Source organism: Podarcis tiliguerta, assembly GCF_965153285.1.
Source record: "Podarcis tiliguerta genome assembly, chromosome: 1".
Taxonomy (NCBI): domain Eukaryota; kingdom Metazoa; phylum Chordata; class Lepidosauria; order Squamata; family Lacertidae; genus Podarcis; species Podarcis tiliguerta.
Window position 1 is genome coordinate 68,030,169 of NC_139534.1, and position 18,773 is coordinate 68,048,941.

The following is an 18,773-nucleotide window of genomic DNA, read 5'->3' on the forward strand; positions in this document are numbered from 1 at the left end:
ACTTTGAGATTTTAAAAACAATAAACAATATCATTAAAACAACAATACAATATAAAACAGTATAATAAAAGTATTTTAAAACAAAAGAAAGAATTAGGGATCCACAGCAACACAATGCCACCAACTCCTAACTCACAGAGACAGTCCAGGAGGATGCCATGATCAGTGTATTGAAAGCCACTGAGAGATAAGTAATGTATTTTTATGTTGTGAAACAAACAAACAAACAAACAAACAAACAAACAGGGTCATCCATCCAAGGCCGGTTTTGTCTCAAAGCTGGGCTTGAACCCAAACTGAAATGCGTCAAGATAATCAGCTTCCTTCAAGAGTGTTTGCAGCTGGATTGCTGCTATTCCATAGTAAAATGAAGGTCTTAGCAGGATTGCGGGCTCTGACTTCTGGAAAATCCCCCAAAGCATTAATAAATTCCTCTAATTCCACAAGTCTTTGGCAGTGGACACTATGAAGGACCCCTCACCACTGTAGGAGGAAGACACATGATGTAAGACCAGACATAACCATGTCTGACCATGACAAAGGTTAATTCAAACCTCTCCCTCTCCACCCATATTCAGACCACCACCCCTCACACCCTGAGGTAAAGACCAAATCAGGGTATGTATGTGACATCCTATGCATTGGGCTGCTGACAACTTTGAACAGCCCCGTGGGTTTCATGGAGAACATGAAGTTTTGATCTTACCCTACACTTGATAGAGCTATTCAGCTACCAGAACCAGTGCCATGGAATTCTCCCAACACCACACCTTGAGGCTACCAAGGTACAGGCCTTCGTAGCCCACCCCAGGATGGAAAGGCTTCCTGGTGAACAAGACACAAACTCTATGGGCCACAGAGACTCCCCTTCTCTGGTCCTCCAAACAAGGTGGATGCTGCACCAGATATCTGTTAAACCTTGAATCAAATCCACTCTGCCCAACTCACCCAGGTCTTAGTAATACAGGCTAGACAGGTTCCTTCATTTGTAATCAAACTAAACAGTAGCACCAACTCAGTTGGCACCAGGTGCCTGTAATGAATGGCCTGTATAGTCATCTAGATCACCCATACACCCAATGGCCCCCCTACCTGTGGTCACTTGTATAGGGTCACCATCAGTCTCTTTTCCTCTACTGTGTCTCACATCTCGACTCATACACATTCGCTTCCAAATCTCAGGCCCCTGAATAAGAAGCTCCCAACACAATTGCCCAACAGATCACATTGCCACCGACCATTTATCTTGTGGATGTGTCCATGAATGGTTGCCATGCTCTTATCAGGTCACCATTTCCCAGCACTCTGCCTCTCAATCAAAATACTGGGTTAGGCCTTTCACCCAGGAATCAACCCAATCAACAAGTCAAACCAACCAGGTAATTAGTTTGAGGACGACCCTACAGAATCCCTGTGGAGCTGATGATTAAGGCAGATAAAGGTGCCTGCTATTAGGAACTGCCAGGTCAGGGCTGGCTGGCCATTCTAGGAAACCAAACCCCTTTGCAGAGCCAAACTGTCATGCAAGAACATCACAAGTTAAAGTGACAATCAAGCAGCAGATGTGGAGGAGATGGTCTGAGCGTCTTCTGCATCTGCTGCCAACACGTCATGAGAAAATCTACTCAAAATTATGTTATCTACATTAAATTTAATATCTGAGATGTGAAAGATTGTGAAACATTTGAACATTAGGAAAATAACAAAACAAGTACAAAGATTACCACCATAAGATGCTTATATTGCATGCAAAGAAACCCAAGAATAGTGCACTGAATAGAAAATGTCACCAGTTTATGGGCTATACAATTTACTTGCTGTATTTTTTATCATATTAATTTCACAAAATCTTGCTGTTGGCAGCTATGCCCTAAATTACAGTGTGTTTTGGGCACATTTAAAGATAAATTGGAGGGCATACTTAGAATAAATTTTTTGATGAAGTATTAATACTCAATGAAAAGGCCTCCTAAACCAACTATTTTCCTGTAGACAACGGAAAATGCCAGATGTCTAAGCCTTCCTATGGCAGTTCTGGTGCTAAAAGGCTCAAGTAATTAACTGTTGTTGAACAATGCCATTTGTATATTGTATCCATATTCATGTTGCATGTGGATTATTTTTTTTTGTATTCACTTAATACAGAAGCACAACTTTTCTAAGCAAGTAATAATAGTGAAATATTACTGGCCGCCTGTAGTATTAATGGAATGTTGTGAGTTTAATAATGATAAAACACACTTAAGAACAAGTCTTTTCCACATACAAGATGGCACTTGCCTGTATAAAAATAGGAATTTTATTACAGGGTTATTTGGAATATAATTTAACTGTACAGTTATATGAGGCAAGGTATTTTTGTATACCACTCGGTAGAGGAAAGAAGGGATGCTTTCTTAAGAAGTATCTTTATTACAAGTTGGTTAGCATATACTAGTTATGTAACATACATAAAATAATTAAAATTGGCTAGTTACAACCATAGAAGTAGTGTACATTTTAAACAACTATAGAACAGAATAATTATACAAAGTACATATAAAAGTACTTCATATACAAAGAAAAATACATGAATGTGCAAACACCATTTTTCATAGGTGGTGGTTTATTGGCTGAAAATGCTAAAAAATCCTTCATTCCTGTTTGTTTTTGGGATTCCAATGTATTTAAAACAGATGTATTTCCTAGTCTGAGTACAATGTGAAATCTGTATTCACTATTTACTTTAAAAAATATAGAAAAAAGTAGTGGTTGTTGTTGTTTTTTTAAAAAAGGTAAACAATTTCAGTAACTGAAATTCTATAAATGAAGTCAGTTTGGTTAGTTGGTAGTGACCCAGTTCACATGTGATTGTAAACCATGGTTTGATGTTAGAATGAAAAGCCACAATGAGTCTTGGGCTAATATGCTCCCTTCCTCACCTCTAGCACACTTGTGTTGAGCAGAATGAAAGCTCCCTCTTCCCTTTTACATCAACCACATTTGAATATTCTGTCCAATTCCTAAACTGTACCTGCTATTAACTACCATTAGTGAAAATACTCCAGCTTTGTAAAATATGGGTTCAAATTGCCTTGTTTTTACTAATTACAGTTAAGACCAGTCACCCCCCAAACTCAGCCCTCCAGATGTTTTGGGACTACAACTCCCATCATCCCTAGCTAACAGGACCCGTGGTCAGGGATGATGGGAATTGTAGTCCCAAAACATCTGGAGGGCTGAGTTTGGGGGTGACTGGTTAAGACTAAACAGTTTGAGTGGGAAGCTTTTGAGCTGTTCCTCTTTGCTGCACCAGAAGAGGAGGGAATAGCATGCAAGCCCAACACTCGCTGGTTTGTCGTTGTTACACTTGACCATAGTTTAGCATGACATGTGAATGTAGCCATTAAGTTACAAGCAACATTACTAAACACTAGAAAATACTGACCAGTATGTACAAACTCTGACATATTAGCTTGATATTTAAACATATTAGTACTTAAAACAAAAAACATGACATGTTAGCTATCTAGAGACTCCACACTCAAAGTCATCACAGATTGCACCAAGTCAAACTTGTTATTAATTCTGGACTGTAAAAAAACCAACAACATTCCTCAAAGATTCTTAAGATGAACAAACACAATGTTAGCAAATGTAAAAAATCTAAAAACATTCTTCCAATTCATGTGCAAAAATGTTTTTAAAGTATCAAATCACACCATATTATGCCCAATTATGTACATATTCTTTATCTGTAATCACTGTTATCTAGCTAGCATTCTGCTATAAATAATTTACCTCTATCCTTCAAATGTCTGCTTTCAAGGATTTCAGTGCAAGTGTTTGTTTTGTTTAGTGCATTTATCATTGTGTTATTTCATTTTACAACGAGCAGAACAGCACATAAATTAATATACAACTTTTTATATTTCTTAGGCTTTTCTCCCAAGTGATTTGTAGAAGGTTTCGACCTTTGTCAGTTTTATTGTTGTCTTCATTTATCTACTGCCACAGGTAAAGAGAATGTAAATAAAAAATGATGTATCCTTCAACTATCTAGAGATATCTGGAGACAAAAATATCAGGAAAGAAACCTTTCTTAAACTTTTTTGGTGTCTAGAATAAATGCCTTATTTATTGGTTTCCAAACCATGGTTACAGGGCTAGAGGATAGCCTGCACAATCCATTCTTTCCATCCCCTCTGGGTAATCTTTTGGGAAGTGCAGCAGCTCAGAGGGCTGGAGAAGTCTCCTGAAAAATGTGGGCTGTGTTGTGTTGGGTGGTAGTAGGGAGGGAAAAATTACCTGAAATTTGGTTGAGGAACCTTGCATGAGCTTGATTATAGACACTTCCCCCTTCCCACTATATAGCCCTGTACAACCACAACCAACATTTTTCAGGAGGGTCCCTCAGTGCCCGGAAAGGCTTTTCAGAAGAAAAAAAATAGTTGTGCAAACTGTATTTTGTTTATGCGCCTGTGGGATACAATTCTTAATGGGTCTTGACGATTTTAATAATGCTGTATAAGATTTACTAGCCTGATAATTGACTCCCTTGCTGAAACACTGGAAAATAGAGGGTTATTTGGAAGAAACTGTTCACAAATAGCAAGTCTGAGATAACAGCATATCCCAGTACAATACAGCCTGGTCATCAGGCCTGCAAATCTATTGAAGAGAACCATTTTGCAGGCAGAGAAGTTAATTGATTTTGAGTGTTTTCCATACGGAGAGTCATAATACAGGCTATATGGTTAAGGAAAGGCGATGTTTTGAGTATTTATGGCTGAAATATAAGGCTGCTTGATCTGCAATAACAAATCTTGTTATAATCCAAAGTGATTTTATTTTGCATATGGAATCATTTCCTTTCTGCTGTTGGCAGCAAAGCAAAATTCCTAATTATGCATCTGAAATACAGCTCTGTATTCGGTCCATCCACTGCTGGGCACTTTGTGCATCTTGGGCACAGAAATTATATACACGTTTACTTGTCTTCAGCTGCAAAATGAAAAGTAAAGATAAGAAAATTGTGTCCTTAAAATGCATTCAATTTCCATACTTTCTTAAGCATAATTTTAAAGCTTATTGTGGCCAATTTATACTTTGTGCAGCACACATTAATTTGGTGTTTGTAGATCACATGTCTCCCAAAATTGTAATTTTTGACAGGAGGACCCAACTATTGAGGAACTACTGCCAGTTCATGGTTCCCATTTCCCCTTCAGACATTAGAAGGTTTACCAAGAGATAGGCTGAAGACAGATAGCAGACTTGCCTCCTTCCGAGTGTTTAAATTTGACATCTTAGATATTCTGGAAATATATGAATTGTCTTTCTTAAAGAAAATAAAATACACAGTCTTTAATAATGGCTAGAATTGATACTTCTTGAGATATTGTATTGCTTGCATTTCATCTTCCCAGAAAAAGTGCTAAAACTTGGGCTGGCAACTTGAAAATCCTACATACTAAGTAACAACCCTCAAAAGGTTAGTTTTTGTTTCATTCCAATACATATATAAAGTTGTCAATTTTGGTTATAGAAGAGTTCCATGCATTTGGGCTGACGATGGCTTCCAAACAAGATACGGTGGTACCTTGGTTCTTGAACAAAATCCATGTTGCATGTTTGGGTTCCGAAAAACATTTGGAAATGGAAGCAATTACTTCTGGGTTTTCGGCATTTGAGAACCAAAATGTATGACAACAGAGCTGTTCAGGAACCGAGGTTCCACTGTACAGGCATTGTATGAACACTTGTGAACATTATTCCTGTGGGCTCTTTTCCTCCTCAAATAAGGTTTGGGAGGATTGCAGAAATCCAGCATATCATGCCTGTGATACATTACAATGAATTAGTGATATGGGGGTGGGAATTTATCTGTTCAGGATTATTGTCCTGCCATGTGTAATTTCTACTTTGACAGGCAGAATATTCAGGACATTTTTGCCTTACACTTGAGCTGAAACTCATATTCAAAAGAATGCAGCCATGAATAGCAGTGTGCTTTTTTATCAACATTCAAGAGTAAAACCAATATGTGTCAATCAAGAGCCTTACCTTAGCAGCAGACGGCAGTGTTGTTTTATGTATTTTATTTTTTTAAAGTTTTCTTAAAATGGAGACAGGGACTAAGGCTATCTGATGAAAACTTCAAAAACATGAAGTTTGCTTAGTGTGAGTGTATGTGTGTGTTTGAGAGACAGATGCAAACACACAGAGGGAGTAGGGATTTTTGGTACTAATATGAAGTAGTCCAAGGTCTGTAGCCAATATACTTACATCAAAGAATGCTCTCTCATTAGCATGCTTTGGAGCACCCATAGTAGGTGAAGCAGGTATCACACTTTCTACTTCTGCAAGATCGATATGGCCCTTGCAGCATGCATCCTCAACAGAATCGTAATATCTTAGCTAGTAACGAAAGAAGAGAATTATACACTATGAAAAGGAACAACAAACAGATTACACACTGGAGAACCTAACATTTGCCATAGTTTTCACAGAGTTTGAACCACTAGAATTTGGGTAGACTGCAATTTACAATAATATTGGAGTAACTTGCTGCTTATAAATTCTGCAAAGAAATACATCAACCTAGGTATTATTCAATGGCAGCTCTCAAAATTCCACTCAAAGCCACTTCAGTTCACAAACTCAGCGGTGCTGGCTGTACACGTCCCAAGAGCCAGTGTGATATACTTAGGAGTGTTGAAGTAAGAGCTAGGACGACCGTTCAAATCTCCACTGAGGCATAAACCTCACTGAGTGACCTTGGGCCACTCACTCAGCCTAACCTACCTCACAGGCATCTTGTGAGGATGAAATGGGGAGGGGGAAATCATGCATGCTGCTTTTAACTCCTTGGATTAAAGGTGGGATATAAATGCAATAAAATAACTAGATCAATTCTAGTCTGGAGGAGGGATGCAGCAGAGCACCCAAAGCTTCACCTTGGGGTTGGAACATTTTTTTCAAAAAGATCTTTGATTGCCTAAAAATCTAACTGTCCTCTGCGTGAGAGATTACATAATAAACATAGACAGATGTTACAAACTCAGGAGCTATAATTAGGCATTTTGAATGGACTATAGTTTGAGGAGCCATCTGATTAACTTGCAGAATTTATTGTGTTCAGAGGCAGCGTACCTCAGGATCAAATGCTGGGAATAAAACAGGGTGTGCTACCATACCTTGCCCAATACTACTTCCCAGGAGCACCTGTTTGACAGCACCTAGACTAGATCTTTGGTCTCACCTAGCAAGGCAGTTCTTATGGCCCTATGTACAAGGGTGCTGTGGAAACTCTCAACACACAAACTGAGCAGCTCATTTGCTGCTGTTTTCTGAAACATAGATTCTAGTCCGAAGTCAGAAAGCATCTCCTTGCTTCACTAAATCTGATAAGGTGCCCAAACTCAGGCCTCTTAAAGAAACATCTGTAAGCAGGGAGATCAGATAGTACAATTGCTTTCTCTCTCCCCCCCCCCCCCCGCCCAGCCTAGTGGTATAATTATTTATTGCAGTCTCTACAAAACTTATTTTGCACGAATAATAAGATTATTCTATTAGAAAACAGAAGTAGATCTTACTTGGTGTTTGGTAACATCTAGCACAAACCAACGAGGTTTCCAGCCTTTCAACAAAGCTCCTCTTTTGTAAAGTGTACCTTCAAATGATCTTAAGGAAAATAAAAGAAAAGATATATATATGCATTTACTCTTAAGCTTTTGAGTGCCACCTAAGTAAGCATTTACGTATCAGTATCAGTAATTACCTCATATTTCTCATTAAATCCATATTTTCTTTAATGAGAATTGTACATGCATCCCTACAAGGTCAATGCATTTGGAATAGTGTGATCCTTGGATAACCATGAGGTTTAAAGTGTTTTATCTGTTATCAAAAGTACTGTTTATATTGTATGCCAGACTATGTAGCAATTATTTCTCTGTGTAGAGTCTTAATGCAACTAGTATCTTGCCTCTAAATGAAATATGGCCATTAGGAGGAAAGAAGCCAGATGCCTTAGATTGTAAATGGACATAATTATGAATTAAGCTGAAAATAAAAATGCAGATTTAATAAATGGTATCTCATTACTCAAAAGCATTAAATAGTCAGCATACATCCCCAGAAACATTTCTTCTTTGAGCCAAGGATTTACCTCAAAATTATTTTGAAGAAAAAAATACAAATAATGTGAATAAAACAGTATTTTAAAAATAGCAAAATTTTTAGGAGAGACAGTAGTTAGTTGTCTGTACTTGATTTGCTTGGTTTTCTATTTCAATATGGTATTGTTTTAATACCCTGATTACTTTTTTGTTATATTTGATGAGCTGCAGTTTGAAACAGCAGATTAAGAAATGGATGTGACTCTCCTTCCTAGCTGAAAAAGAGGTGTATCATATGCTAACCACTCAAATTACCTATTTTCATCATTCTTTGATGTGAACTGATTGTACAGCGTAGTTACTCTCCTTTCCACACCATTGGAGGGTGAGATGTTGGTGTTCTGTTCTTCACCCAATCCACTGTCTGGTAGATGTAACAAAGACCTCTTTTGATAAGAATGCAGATTGGCAGACATGATTGCTGACGAGCCAGAAGGATGTCTCCGATGCTTTGAAAAAGTAATAAAATTTCAAGAAGTTTTAAGATGGAGGGGTAGTTGAGGTTTCAACAAAGCAACATTCTAAACTGGGATTCCTGGCTGGTTTAAGTCAGAACCCCATTGGCCATTAGAACATTTTGACAAGAGTACAGCACACCAATTCACAGGGTGAATTAAAAGCGTAAGGAGCTGAATTACTATAGCTGACCTCATCAGACATGCATTGACAAAACAAAGAATATAACTATTTCACAAAATTCTTAAAATTAGAAATAACCAGGAAGGAGGACTGGGAAAACCACCACTGTGTGTAAGTCCAGATCTAAGCAAATCTAAAACTGCCACTTTTACTTTAAACAGGTAAGAATTCAATTTCAGAAGGTGCTTTGGTCACAACTCTTGCCAGCCGTTGTTTGAAGAAGGAATGCAATTTCTGATCAGTGTGCCTTCTGCCACTTACATTGTCCTGCCTTGTATCTTCTTTCACATTTACTTTGACTTTTTCCCACAATGGCTGCCACCTTTCTGGGCTTTGATTTAACTTGTTCTCCAATCTTTCGATTTCCTGAAAACAATGGAAGGGGTTTTTCTTGACATTAAATATTTCTGACGGTTTGTTTGTATCATTAGAACAAAAGCTACAACTGCTTGCCATGATGAAAAATGATGAAAAGGACTGGATGTTTTTAAAAGACTATTTGCAAAATTCAGGCCCAGTGCTATGACATCAATATTACAAACTGCCAAGAGTAACATTTACCCTGTTTTTTTAAGGAACACTACCAAACTGTAATAAAAAACCAAAATGAAACAGAAAAACTTATTTAGTATGTATGCCAGACTGTAAGTTGTTGTTGTGAAACTGGGAATTTGAACTCTTTGGTAGCCTCTTGTGACATTTTATTAATGTATGTTCCTATGTGAATTTTTCATGAGATAGGCGTTTGATTTGTGCATCTGATTAAACAATATTTAAAATTAGCTATGGTTTAATGCAAATGAGCAGCAAATCATGGATACTTTGCTCCTCCCATGTTCCTGTTCCTGCCGGGCTGTCATGAAACAAGCCATAGTCTGATTTATCATGTTGTCTGAACTTGGGCTCATGGTTTGTTTCTCTTGAAACAGACCATAAGCAGATGACTGCAGCAGCACAAGGAACACTAAACTTTGTGAAAGAGACTATATGAGTAAATGTCAGCTATACCTTTAAACCAGCTTTGCCATTTAAGCATTGTTCATGTTAACTTATCATGACACACAGTAATAAAACAAACTGTGGCAGCATTGGCTAATATCAAAGTTTTTGTTACTTAAATTGAATAAGAGCATATTGCTTGTTATTGAACTTCTGTTGTGAAACATTTGATCTTAATCCTTTAATAAAAATGCAGCGTATTATAGCAGGTATTAGCTTATTGGTCATTGTATTATCTTCTGCTTCAAAAAAGAAAGGACACTGAAAATAAGGTGGCAAGAAATGCCCTCAAAACTCTAATTTTAGGAAATCATCTGCTATAGTATGGCTCGGAGCCTAATGTTTAGCTCCATGACCCCAAAGAGCATTGTGCTCTGCAAATACAGCTCTCCTTCTGTTCACAGGGTTAAAAGTTAGGATCTAAGCCTCTATGTTCTAAAGCGAAGTATAAATTCTAGGACAGGGTTGGCACTCACCTGGGCCCGTTTACTCCCACAGAGATTGCTCTGTGGGCCGGATTGCATCTGCGCAGACGCAATTTCCAGCACCGCGGAAGCGAGTCCCCACTCTGCCGGTTTAGCGCAGCATGTGGGGACTCGTCAAGCGGGTGGCTTGGTTTGGGGGTAGCTCATGGGCTGTTTAAATGACCCCCGTTGGCTGTTTGTGACCCATGGGCCGCAGGTTGCCAACCCCTTGTTCTAGGAACATTGAAAATGTCATAAACAGCTAGTTGGAGCCAATAGTTATTATGTTTCAAAACTACATTTTATTTACTGCTAAATTACAGTTCTTTCTTCTAAACTGCAGGAGGATCATATACTAAGAGAAAGGAAAAAACTGAATTCAAGTATATAAAGCCGAACATGGACTATTATTATAGGCTAATTTAGAATCCATTTTCCATAGTATGGAAGCACAGCAATTACTGATTGTAAGCTGAAAATATTTAGGCATTTCCCTGCCCCCCCCCCCCCAATTGATATGTTTGGTATGATTTTTTTTTTTATTGCTTTAAAATAGCAATTAGTTCAGGAAAATGTCTTGCTGCTGCTGATTATAAAAAAATATTTTAAAGATTTTTAAACACATCTTCCTAACACTTGTCTGCATTCAATACCCTTGATACTACCTAACCATTTTTCAATAGAATTTATTATTCCTTAGAAGTTAGCAGGATAACCACACTACATAGGAGCTCCACTTAGTTTAGGCAGACGTGGAGTTTACATGAAGCTAACCAATAGATGCTAGTGTAGTTCTGTTGTACAATGAGAGAAGCTACAAGTGAGTTTGTATCAGTTAAAAATACTCCAAACAGTTAAAAATACTCCAAATTGGGCATTTCACAGACAATATCCTAAAGACCACTCACAGACTTTAAAAAAACTTGTGATACATTTCAATATTTCCAGAAAAGGACTAACATCCAAAATGTATTGTATTTTGCTAACATAATTTGAACAGACAATTGGTTGGCTTTCAGTTAGTCTGGGAAACAGGCATAGGCAATCCTAACTCAGAAAAAGGAGTAGTCTTTCCTTTGAGCCAAAGTATCATTTTGCTCTATTTCTGCTTTTGTAAGGGAAATACGTTTTTAAAAACTGAATGGATGTTACCTGACACCAATAGATGCTTAAAAATTTATACTCACATTTAATAAGCTGGTGATGGCATCTGGCTGCACTTTGCTAATGTTGTCATAGCATGGCCAGACAATTTTCCTCTTACTGTGGGAAGGTGACATGTCCATTTGGTCAGGTTCATCCAAGGTACTACATTTTGCAGTTACCATGGCCCAGTCATAAGAAGGACCAGTAGCCAAAGTCTCCTCTGTGTAGTAATCCCACTTTTTAAGACTGGATATGTTTACATTTGGTTTTAAGGCCTGTAGAAATTAATGCCAGCAGATTAATAATGCATAATGGCTTTCTGGTATCATTGTCCCCACTTCCTCAAAGGCCAATTGATGTGCACAACTTCAGCTGCTCTTCTGTACTTAACATTTTATAGATAACTTCTGGAACATACCTGACCTGACCTCAAACTTTTTGCATTGCTGAAGCAAGCTGCCTCAATTGTAAGAACAAGATAAATATTCAGTTTCCTTATTAGGGCAATAAATTCAAATTTCAGTTTGTCCATACTGTTCAGGGGGTAAATTATTTCTTTATTTTAGTTCTAACCTTGGAAAGCCCTCCCTTTCTTTCAAATTCCATTTATCAAGGATATATTAGGCTCCTCATTCATCTAGCAAAATAGGTCAGAAAGGTCCTTTTGAAAGGATGTAATAAAATGCTGATAGAAATGGGTGATATTATTAAAGTAAATATGCTGAATATTATTTATAGACTCAGAAACCCCACCAATATACATGTTTAAATAAAAATAGCTTTGCAGATTTTTGGTTCTAAGATTTTGTGATGAGGAGCTGTCACTAGTTCTACTGATCCTGGTTTCAACTCTTTCCACAGTGCCAGGCATGTACCTTTATAACTGTGTCACCAACAAAGCTATAGCTTTTCGGTAGTAAAACTAGGTTTAAATTCAAGAATTAGCATGAGATCACCTCCTGAGACCATGTCCCAGCGCCTTACCTGCTGCTCTGCCAGCCAAGATGCTGTTTTAATGCAGAGTTATAGGATATTCTAGTAATAGGCACAAATAAATTAGAGGGAAATATGCTTGCCTTACATTGTCTGTACACCTTTGCCCCACAACACAAGCTTAAGGTTGCAGAACCAAAGCTGTTATTCCCCCTCTCCTAAAAAAAGCAAACTGCACAATTACTTCCTCATGCCCAGGTGGTTGTGTTTGGAAAACATTAATGCTTCATGCCAGATAGTGAAAAGTGCTTTTGAAACTGAAGGCTCTTCACAGTACAGAATTTTGCTTGTTAAAGAACTAAAAATATCCAACTGAGCATGCCCCAGCTCTTGGGATCTTGGCCATGGTTCTGTAGTCCTGTTTATGCTAGTAAACATTCAGGTCATCTAGGTAGTTTATGCACCAACTACTGGTGCTGAAGAAACTGAAATTGACCAATTCTATGAAGACTTACAACAGCTTATAGAAGTGACACCAAAGAAGGATGTTCTTCTCATTATAGGGGATTGGAATGCTAAAGTAGGGAATCAAGAGATAAAAGGAACAACTGGCAAATTTGGTCTTGGAATTCAAAACGAAGCAGGGCAAAGGCTAATAGAGTTCTGTCAAGAGAACAAGCTGGTCATCACAAACACTCTTTTCCAACAACACAAGAGACGACTCTACACATGGACATCACCAGATGGGCAGCATCGAAATCAGATTGATTATATTCTCTGCAGCCAAAGATGGAGAAGCTCTATACAGTCAGCAAAAACAAGACCTGGAGCTGACTGTGGCTCAGATCATCAGCTTCTTATAGCAAAATTCAAGCTTAAACTGAAGAAAGTAGGAAAAACCACTGGGCTGGTAAGATACAATCTAAACCAAATCCCTTATGAATACACAGTGGAAGTGAGGAACAGGTTTAAGGATTTAGATTTGCTGGACAGAGTGCCTGAAGAACTATGGATGGAGGCTCGAAACATTATACAGGAGGCAGCAACGAAAACCATCCCAATGAAAAGGAAATGCAAGAAAGCAAAGTGGCTGTCCAATGAGGCCTTACAAATAGCGGAGGAGAGAAGGCAAGCAAAATGCGAGGGAGATAGAGAAAGATACAGGAAATTGAATGCAGAATTCCAAAAAATAGCAAGGAGAGACAAGAAGGCCTTCTTAAATGAGCAATGCAAAGAAATAGAGGAAAACAACAGAATGGGAAGAACCAGAGATCTGTTCAAGAAAATTGGAGATATGAAAGGAACATTTCGTTCAAAGATTACCATAATAAAGGACAAAAGTGGTAAGGACCTAACAGAAGCAGAAGACATCAAGAAGAGGTGGCAAGAATACACAGAGGAATTATACCAGAAAGATATGGATGTCTCGTACACCCCAGGTAGTGTGGTTGCTGACCTTGAGCCAGACATCCTGGAGAGTGAAGTCAAATGGGCCTTAGAAACCATTGCAAATAACAAGGCCAGTGGAAGTGATGGTATTCCAGCTGAACTATTTAAAATTTTAAAAGATGATGCTGTTAAGGTGCTACACTCAATATGCCAGCAAGTTTGGAAAACTCAGCAGTGGCCAGAAGATTGGAGAAGGTCAGTCTACATCCCAATCCCAAAGAAGGGCAGTGCTAAAGAATGCTCCAACTACCGCACAATTGCACTCATTTCACACGCTAGCAAGGTTATGCTTAAAATTCTTCAAGGAAGGCTCAAGCAGTATGTGGACCGAGAACTCCCAGAAGTGCAAGCTGGATTTAGAAGAGGCAGGGGAACCAGAGACCAAATTGCAAACATGCGCTGGATTATGGAGAAAGCTAGAGACTTCCAGAAAGACATCTACTTCTGCTTCATTGACTATGCAAAAGCCTTTGACTGTGTCGATCACAGCAAACTATGGCAAGTTCTTAAAGAAATGGGAGTGCCTGATCACCTCATCTGTCTCCTGAGAAATCTCTATGTGGGACAAGAAGCTACAGTTAGAACTGGATATGGAACAACTGATTGGTTCAAAATTGGGAAAGGAGTACGACAAGGCTGTATTTTGTCTCCCTGCTTATTTAACTTATATGCAGAATTCATCATGCGAAAGGCTGGGCTGGATGAATCCCTAGCCGGAATTAAGATTGCTGGAAGAAATATCAACAACCTCAGATATGCAGATGACACAACCTTGATGGCAGAAAGTGAGGAGGAATTAAAAAACCTTTTATTGAGGGTGAAAGAGGAGAGCACAAAATATGGTCTGAAGCTCAACATCAAAAAAACGAAGATCATGGCCACTGGTCCCATCACCTCCTGGCAAATAGAAGGGGAGGAAATGGAGGCAGTGAGAGGTTTTACTTTCTTGGGTTCCATGATCACTGCAGATGGTGACAGCAGCCACGAAATTAAGAGACGCCTGCTTCTAGGGAGGAAAGCAATGGCAAACCTAGATAGCATTCTAAAAAGTAGAGACATCACCTTGCCAACAAAGGTCCGTATAGTAAAAGCTATGGTTTTCCCAGTAGTGATGTATGGAAGTGAGAGCTGGACCATCAAGAAGGCTGATCGCCGAAGAATTGACGCTTTTGAATTATGGTGCTGGAGGAGACTCTTGAGAGTCCCATGGACTGCAAGAAGATCAAACACATCCATTCTTAAGGAAATCAGCCCTGAGTGCTCACTGGAAGGACAGATCGTGAAGCTGAGGCTCCAATACTTTGGCCACCTCATGAGAAGAGAAGACTCACTGGAAAAGACCTTGATGTTGGGAAAGATGGAGGGCACAAGGAGAAGGGGACGACAGAGGACGAGATGGTTAGACAGTGTTCTCGAAGCTACAAACATGAATCTGACCAAACTGCGGGTGGCAGTGGAAGACAGAAGTGCCTGGCGTGCTCTGGTCCATGGGGTCACGAAGAGTCGGACACGACTGAACGACTAAACAACAACAACAGGTAGTTCACTCAATGAAAGTCTCAAATGAGACACCAAACTTTATTCAGGTACCAGGATAATGAAGATCCTGAACCTTTCTGCTTTATACCTCTGTTTCAGCTGGTGCATAGAGGTAATTGAAGAAAACAGGACTTCTTTTGTGAATTTTGTCTATGCATTCCCACATGCAAAGTCCTTTCTTGCCATGTTTCTCTCCTTTATCTTCAAACAGTGTCCCTAGAAAACAAGAAAACATAAGAAGTTGAAGGAAAGAACTCTCCTTGCCAGATAGTGAAAATAACTTTTGAAAATGAAGGACCTTTACAGCACAGGGTTTGCGTGTAAAAATATCCAACTGAGCATGCCTAAGCAGAGAAGCAGAGAACAATGGCCAGTGACGGACAGCATTAGATAGCTCCTCCCTGTTCTCCAATGTTCTTATACGTAAGCTTGTGACCTTCTAAGGCTTATTTTCTTTTCCTATAAGTTTGGAAAAGATGCATCTGATTATGTGTCATGAGTACTTTCAGATATAAACATAATTGTAAGAAATTCAGCTGCCTTTTATTAACAGCTGCCTGTGACATCACAGTGTAATTTAACTGCTAATACCTGTTAACTAGCAGCACTAAATTGTGGCAAAAACGAGGACTCCTCTCTCAACTTGCTTACATGCCACAAGCAGGGAGCCACTGCAGAAAAGGCCCATTCTCAGTTGCCACCCTCCGGACCTCTTGTGGAGGAGGCAGCACATGAAGAAGGGCCTCAGAAGATGATCTCAGGATCTGGGTAGGTTCATATGGAAAGAGGCGGTCCTTTAGGTATTGTAGTCCTGAGCTGTTTAAGGCTTTATAGGTCTAAACCAGCACTTTGAATTGGGCCCAGAAACTACTGTATTGGCCTGAATATAAGCCTCACTTTCCCCCCAAATTCTGACTGTGAAAAGTTAAAGTACGGCTTAAATTCGTAACCTTACAAAATTTGGCTTTTACAGTATTGTTGCTGAAACAGACATATGGTAAAATGAAACGGGTGTGAGTGCCTGTGGAATTTTAAGGGAGCAGCTTATATTCAGGTATAGTATTTTTTTCCTTTTCTCCCCTTGAATTTTAAAGGGGTGGATTATATTCGGGTGCAGCTTAAATTTGGGCCAATACAGTAATTGACAGGATTGGCGTTATATGCTCAAACCATCTTGCCCGGTGAGCAACCTGGCCTCTGAATTCTGCGATGTGAACTACTTAAGTGAGAAAAATAAAATTTCATTCTAATGGGGCTCCAAAGGGAATAGAAGCCTTCAAAGCTCTGAAGGCAGGACTTATCTGGGAGCAATGAACACAGTTGACTTTTGGTGATATCACATATTGAGCTCTACCTTCTAGGCCAGAGCTTTCCACACTTTTCATGCTGGTGACACACTTTTTAGACATGCATCATTTCGCAACACAGTAATTTAGTTTTACTAGCAAACAGGAGGTTAAACTAGCCCCTTTCCAGCCCTGGGAGGAGCATGGGGAACATTCACACGGCACACCTACCCACTGCAGCTGACACACTACTGTGTCGCGACACACAGTTTGGAAAGCTCTGGTCTGGGCAGTGTGGATATGTGGTTCCTATGTATAGTGTCCTTCTTTTCCTGGTTAAATGCCATAGGTAACTTCCAATGTCACAAGCTATAAAATGCAATCCATTACATGTCTGTTCTTAAGTAGGCCCACTGAGTTCAATGGAGTTTACGTCCTGGTAATTATGTATAAGATTGCCGCCACAGAACAAATTTCAAGATAGCAAAGGGTGGCAGGTATATTACAACAATTTACAGTGGTCATATCTCTGTAGATTCAATGTTAACTTTAGTCAGTGCTTTAAAATAAAACACCAGCAAAATTGGGATCCTTACCATGTTCCAGTCTTTCATAGTCTGAGTCCAGCAAGAATGTTTTAAATCGATTGGAAACATAGTGAAAGGCTACAAACTTCAGGTAATACTGATTGAATTCAAACTCTGTTGGATACTGGTTGTGAATCTGAAATGCACAATTGATAGCAACATATATTACAACAATAATATATGTTATTTTAAAAAACTAAACTTAAACAGCAAAATATATTATTTATCTTACTTTCATCGATCAGGCACCTCTGCAAGCTTTTCTGCTACAACCTTTTAACTGCTAGATTAAAATGGGTTTTTATCACTACTGTCAAAGCACTATAGTGCTCTTAGGGAAAGGTCCCAAATATGTGTTTTTAAATTCTGTGATCTTAATAAACAAACAATCTACTGTTACTGCTATTTCCATCATCATGCCATTATGCCAATTTTGAAAAGTTGTTACAAAAGCATCTCTGTTTGTTTTGTTGAAGACTGATATTTTGTTTTCATACCTTGTATCATTATGAAGTTGTTAGCTGCCTTAAGAGTTCTTGCAAACCAAATCATGGGACAGAAAGTAGGGGATGGGACATAAAAATGCAGGCCATATTTGAAAATATTTGCAATGCCTTGAAATTCCAGTTTTGGTTCAATAACAGCAATGAAAATCTTGCACCACACTGTCTGCTGGAACTGTATTAAAGCCAACTAGGGCAATGTGGTATTATTGTTTAAGTGGGCTAAAAGTGAAGTCAATATTTCTTCAAGTACTAGGAGTTACAAGGAATCTGTGATTGACTCACTAGGTGTGTTTTTTTTAAAACCAAAAACCTGGAAAGCAGTGTGTGTGTGTGTGTCCTGAAAATCTGTTAGCAGTAGTGGGGGAGGAGTGCTTTAGTTTTCACCCCTCCCACAGATGCTTCCTGCCCACAGAAGGAAAGTAAAGTCCCTCACAGATCTTCCATACAATATGTAATTTGTCCTTTTTTCTGCAGGAAAAGAATGGAGCAGGTGAAAAAGAGGCTGAATAGCTCCAGTATTCCCATTTTTCTTTAGGACCTTCAGTTACAACAATTACCATTTCTGTTAATTACTTAAAATGGATAAGTAGCATTTACTGAAGATGTGCATCCATGCCAAATGGGTTTTGAAAACAGATCTATAAGTTCCCAAGTGATGATGATGTTGATGATAATACTATGAAAGGGAAAAAGCTACCCACAAAAACAATTCATTAAACATTTTTTATATGCCACCTAATTCCTAGTGCTTTCTTCAAATCTGGCAGGCAGGCATGATGAGAGTCCACAGCATCTAGAAGGCAGACATTGGCTACCCCCACCACAGATAGTCACTATAGAGGTAGTGGGGTGGAAGCTGTTCTCATCATTTCAGTGAGATTTCATTTTAGGTGTACCTTTGGATAATACCCAGTCTAGGCCTAGCCTACAAAGAACACACATGGCTGAGACAGCAACATATGCTGTAACTTTTCCTCACTACAGTAAGGGTGGGGAAGTGGAAAGAGGTAGGAAGAGAAGAAATAACTTTCACAGATAAAAGTTTTATGCAAATGCAGCATTA

At 38.9% G+C, this 18,773-nt stretch overlaps 1 protein-coding gene and 2 long non-coding RNA genes across 7 annotated transcripts in view; 2 read left to right on the forward strand and 1 right to left on the reverse strand.

Annotated features, from left to right (window-relative positions):
* The window catches only part of LOC310665349, a 55,825-nt gene extending 51,805 nt beyond the window's left edge, over window positions 1-4,020 (forward strand). For all 3 annotated transcript variants that reach the window (XR_014505421.1, XR_014505422.1, XR_014505423.1), the window contains one exon: window positions 3,919-4,020. This is a non-coding gene — a long non-coding RNA (uncharacterized lncRNA). The remainder of the gene's footprint in view (window positions 1-3,918) is intronic.
* SBF2 (SET binding factor 2) overlaps window positions 2,277-18,773 on the reverse strand; it is a 228,968-nt gene continuing 212,471 nt past the window's right edge. For all 3 annotated transcript variants that reach the window (XM_083456131.1, XM_083456132.1, XM_083456133.1), the window contains 8 exons: window positions 17,214-17,340; window positions 15,420-15,547; window positions 11,452-11,685; window positions 9,063-9,167; window positions 8,418-8,611; window positions 7,578-7,665; window positions 6,268-6,399; window positions 2,277-4,983 (listed from right to left, as the gene is read on the reverse strand). In XM_083456131.1, coding sequence (XP_083312257.1) covers window positions 4,885-4,983; window positions 6,268-6,399; window positions 7,578-7,665; window positions 8,418-8,611; window positions 9,063-9,167; window positions 11,452-11,685; window positions 15,420-15,547; window positions 17,214-17,340 — 1,107 coding nt within the window. In that variant the 3' untranslated portion in view covers window positions 2,277-4,884. The remainder of the gene's footprint in view (window positions 4,984-6,267; window positions 6,400-7,577; window positions 7,666-8,417; window positions 8,612-9,062; window positions 9,168-11,451; window positions 11,686-15,419; window positions 15,548-17,213; window positions 17,341-18,773) is intronic.
* LOC310666051 lies at window positions 8,621-15,862 on the forward strand. Its single transcript, XR_014505759.1, has 3 exons — window positions 8,621-8,783; window positions 11,811-11,877; window positions 15,543-15,862. It is a non-coding gene; the product is annotated as an uncharacterized lncRNA (long non-coding RNA).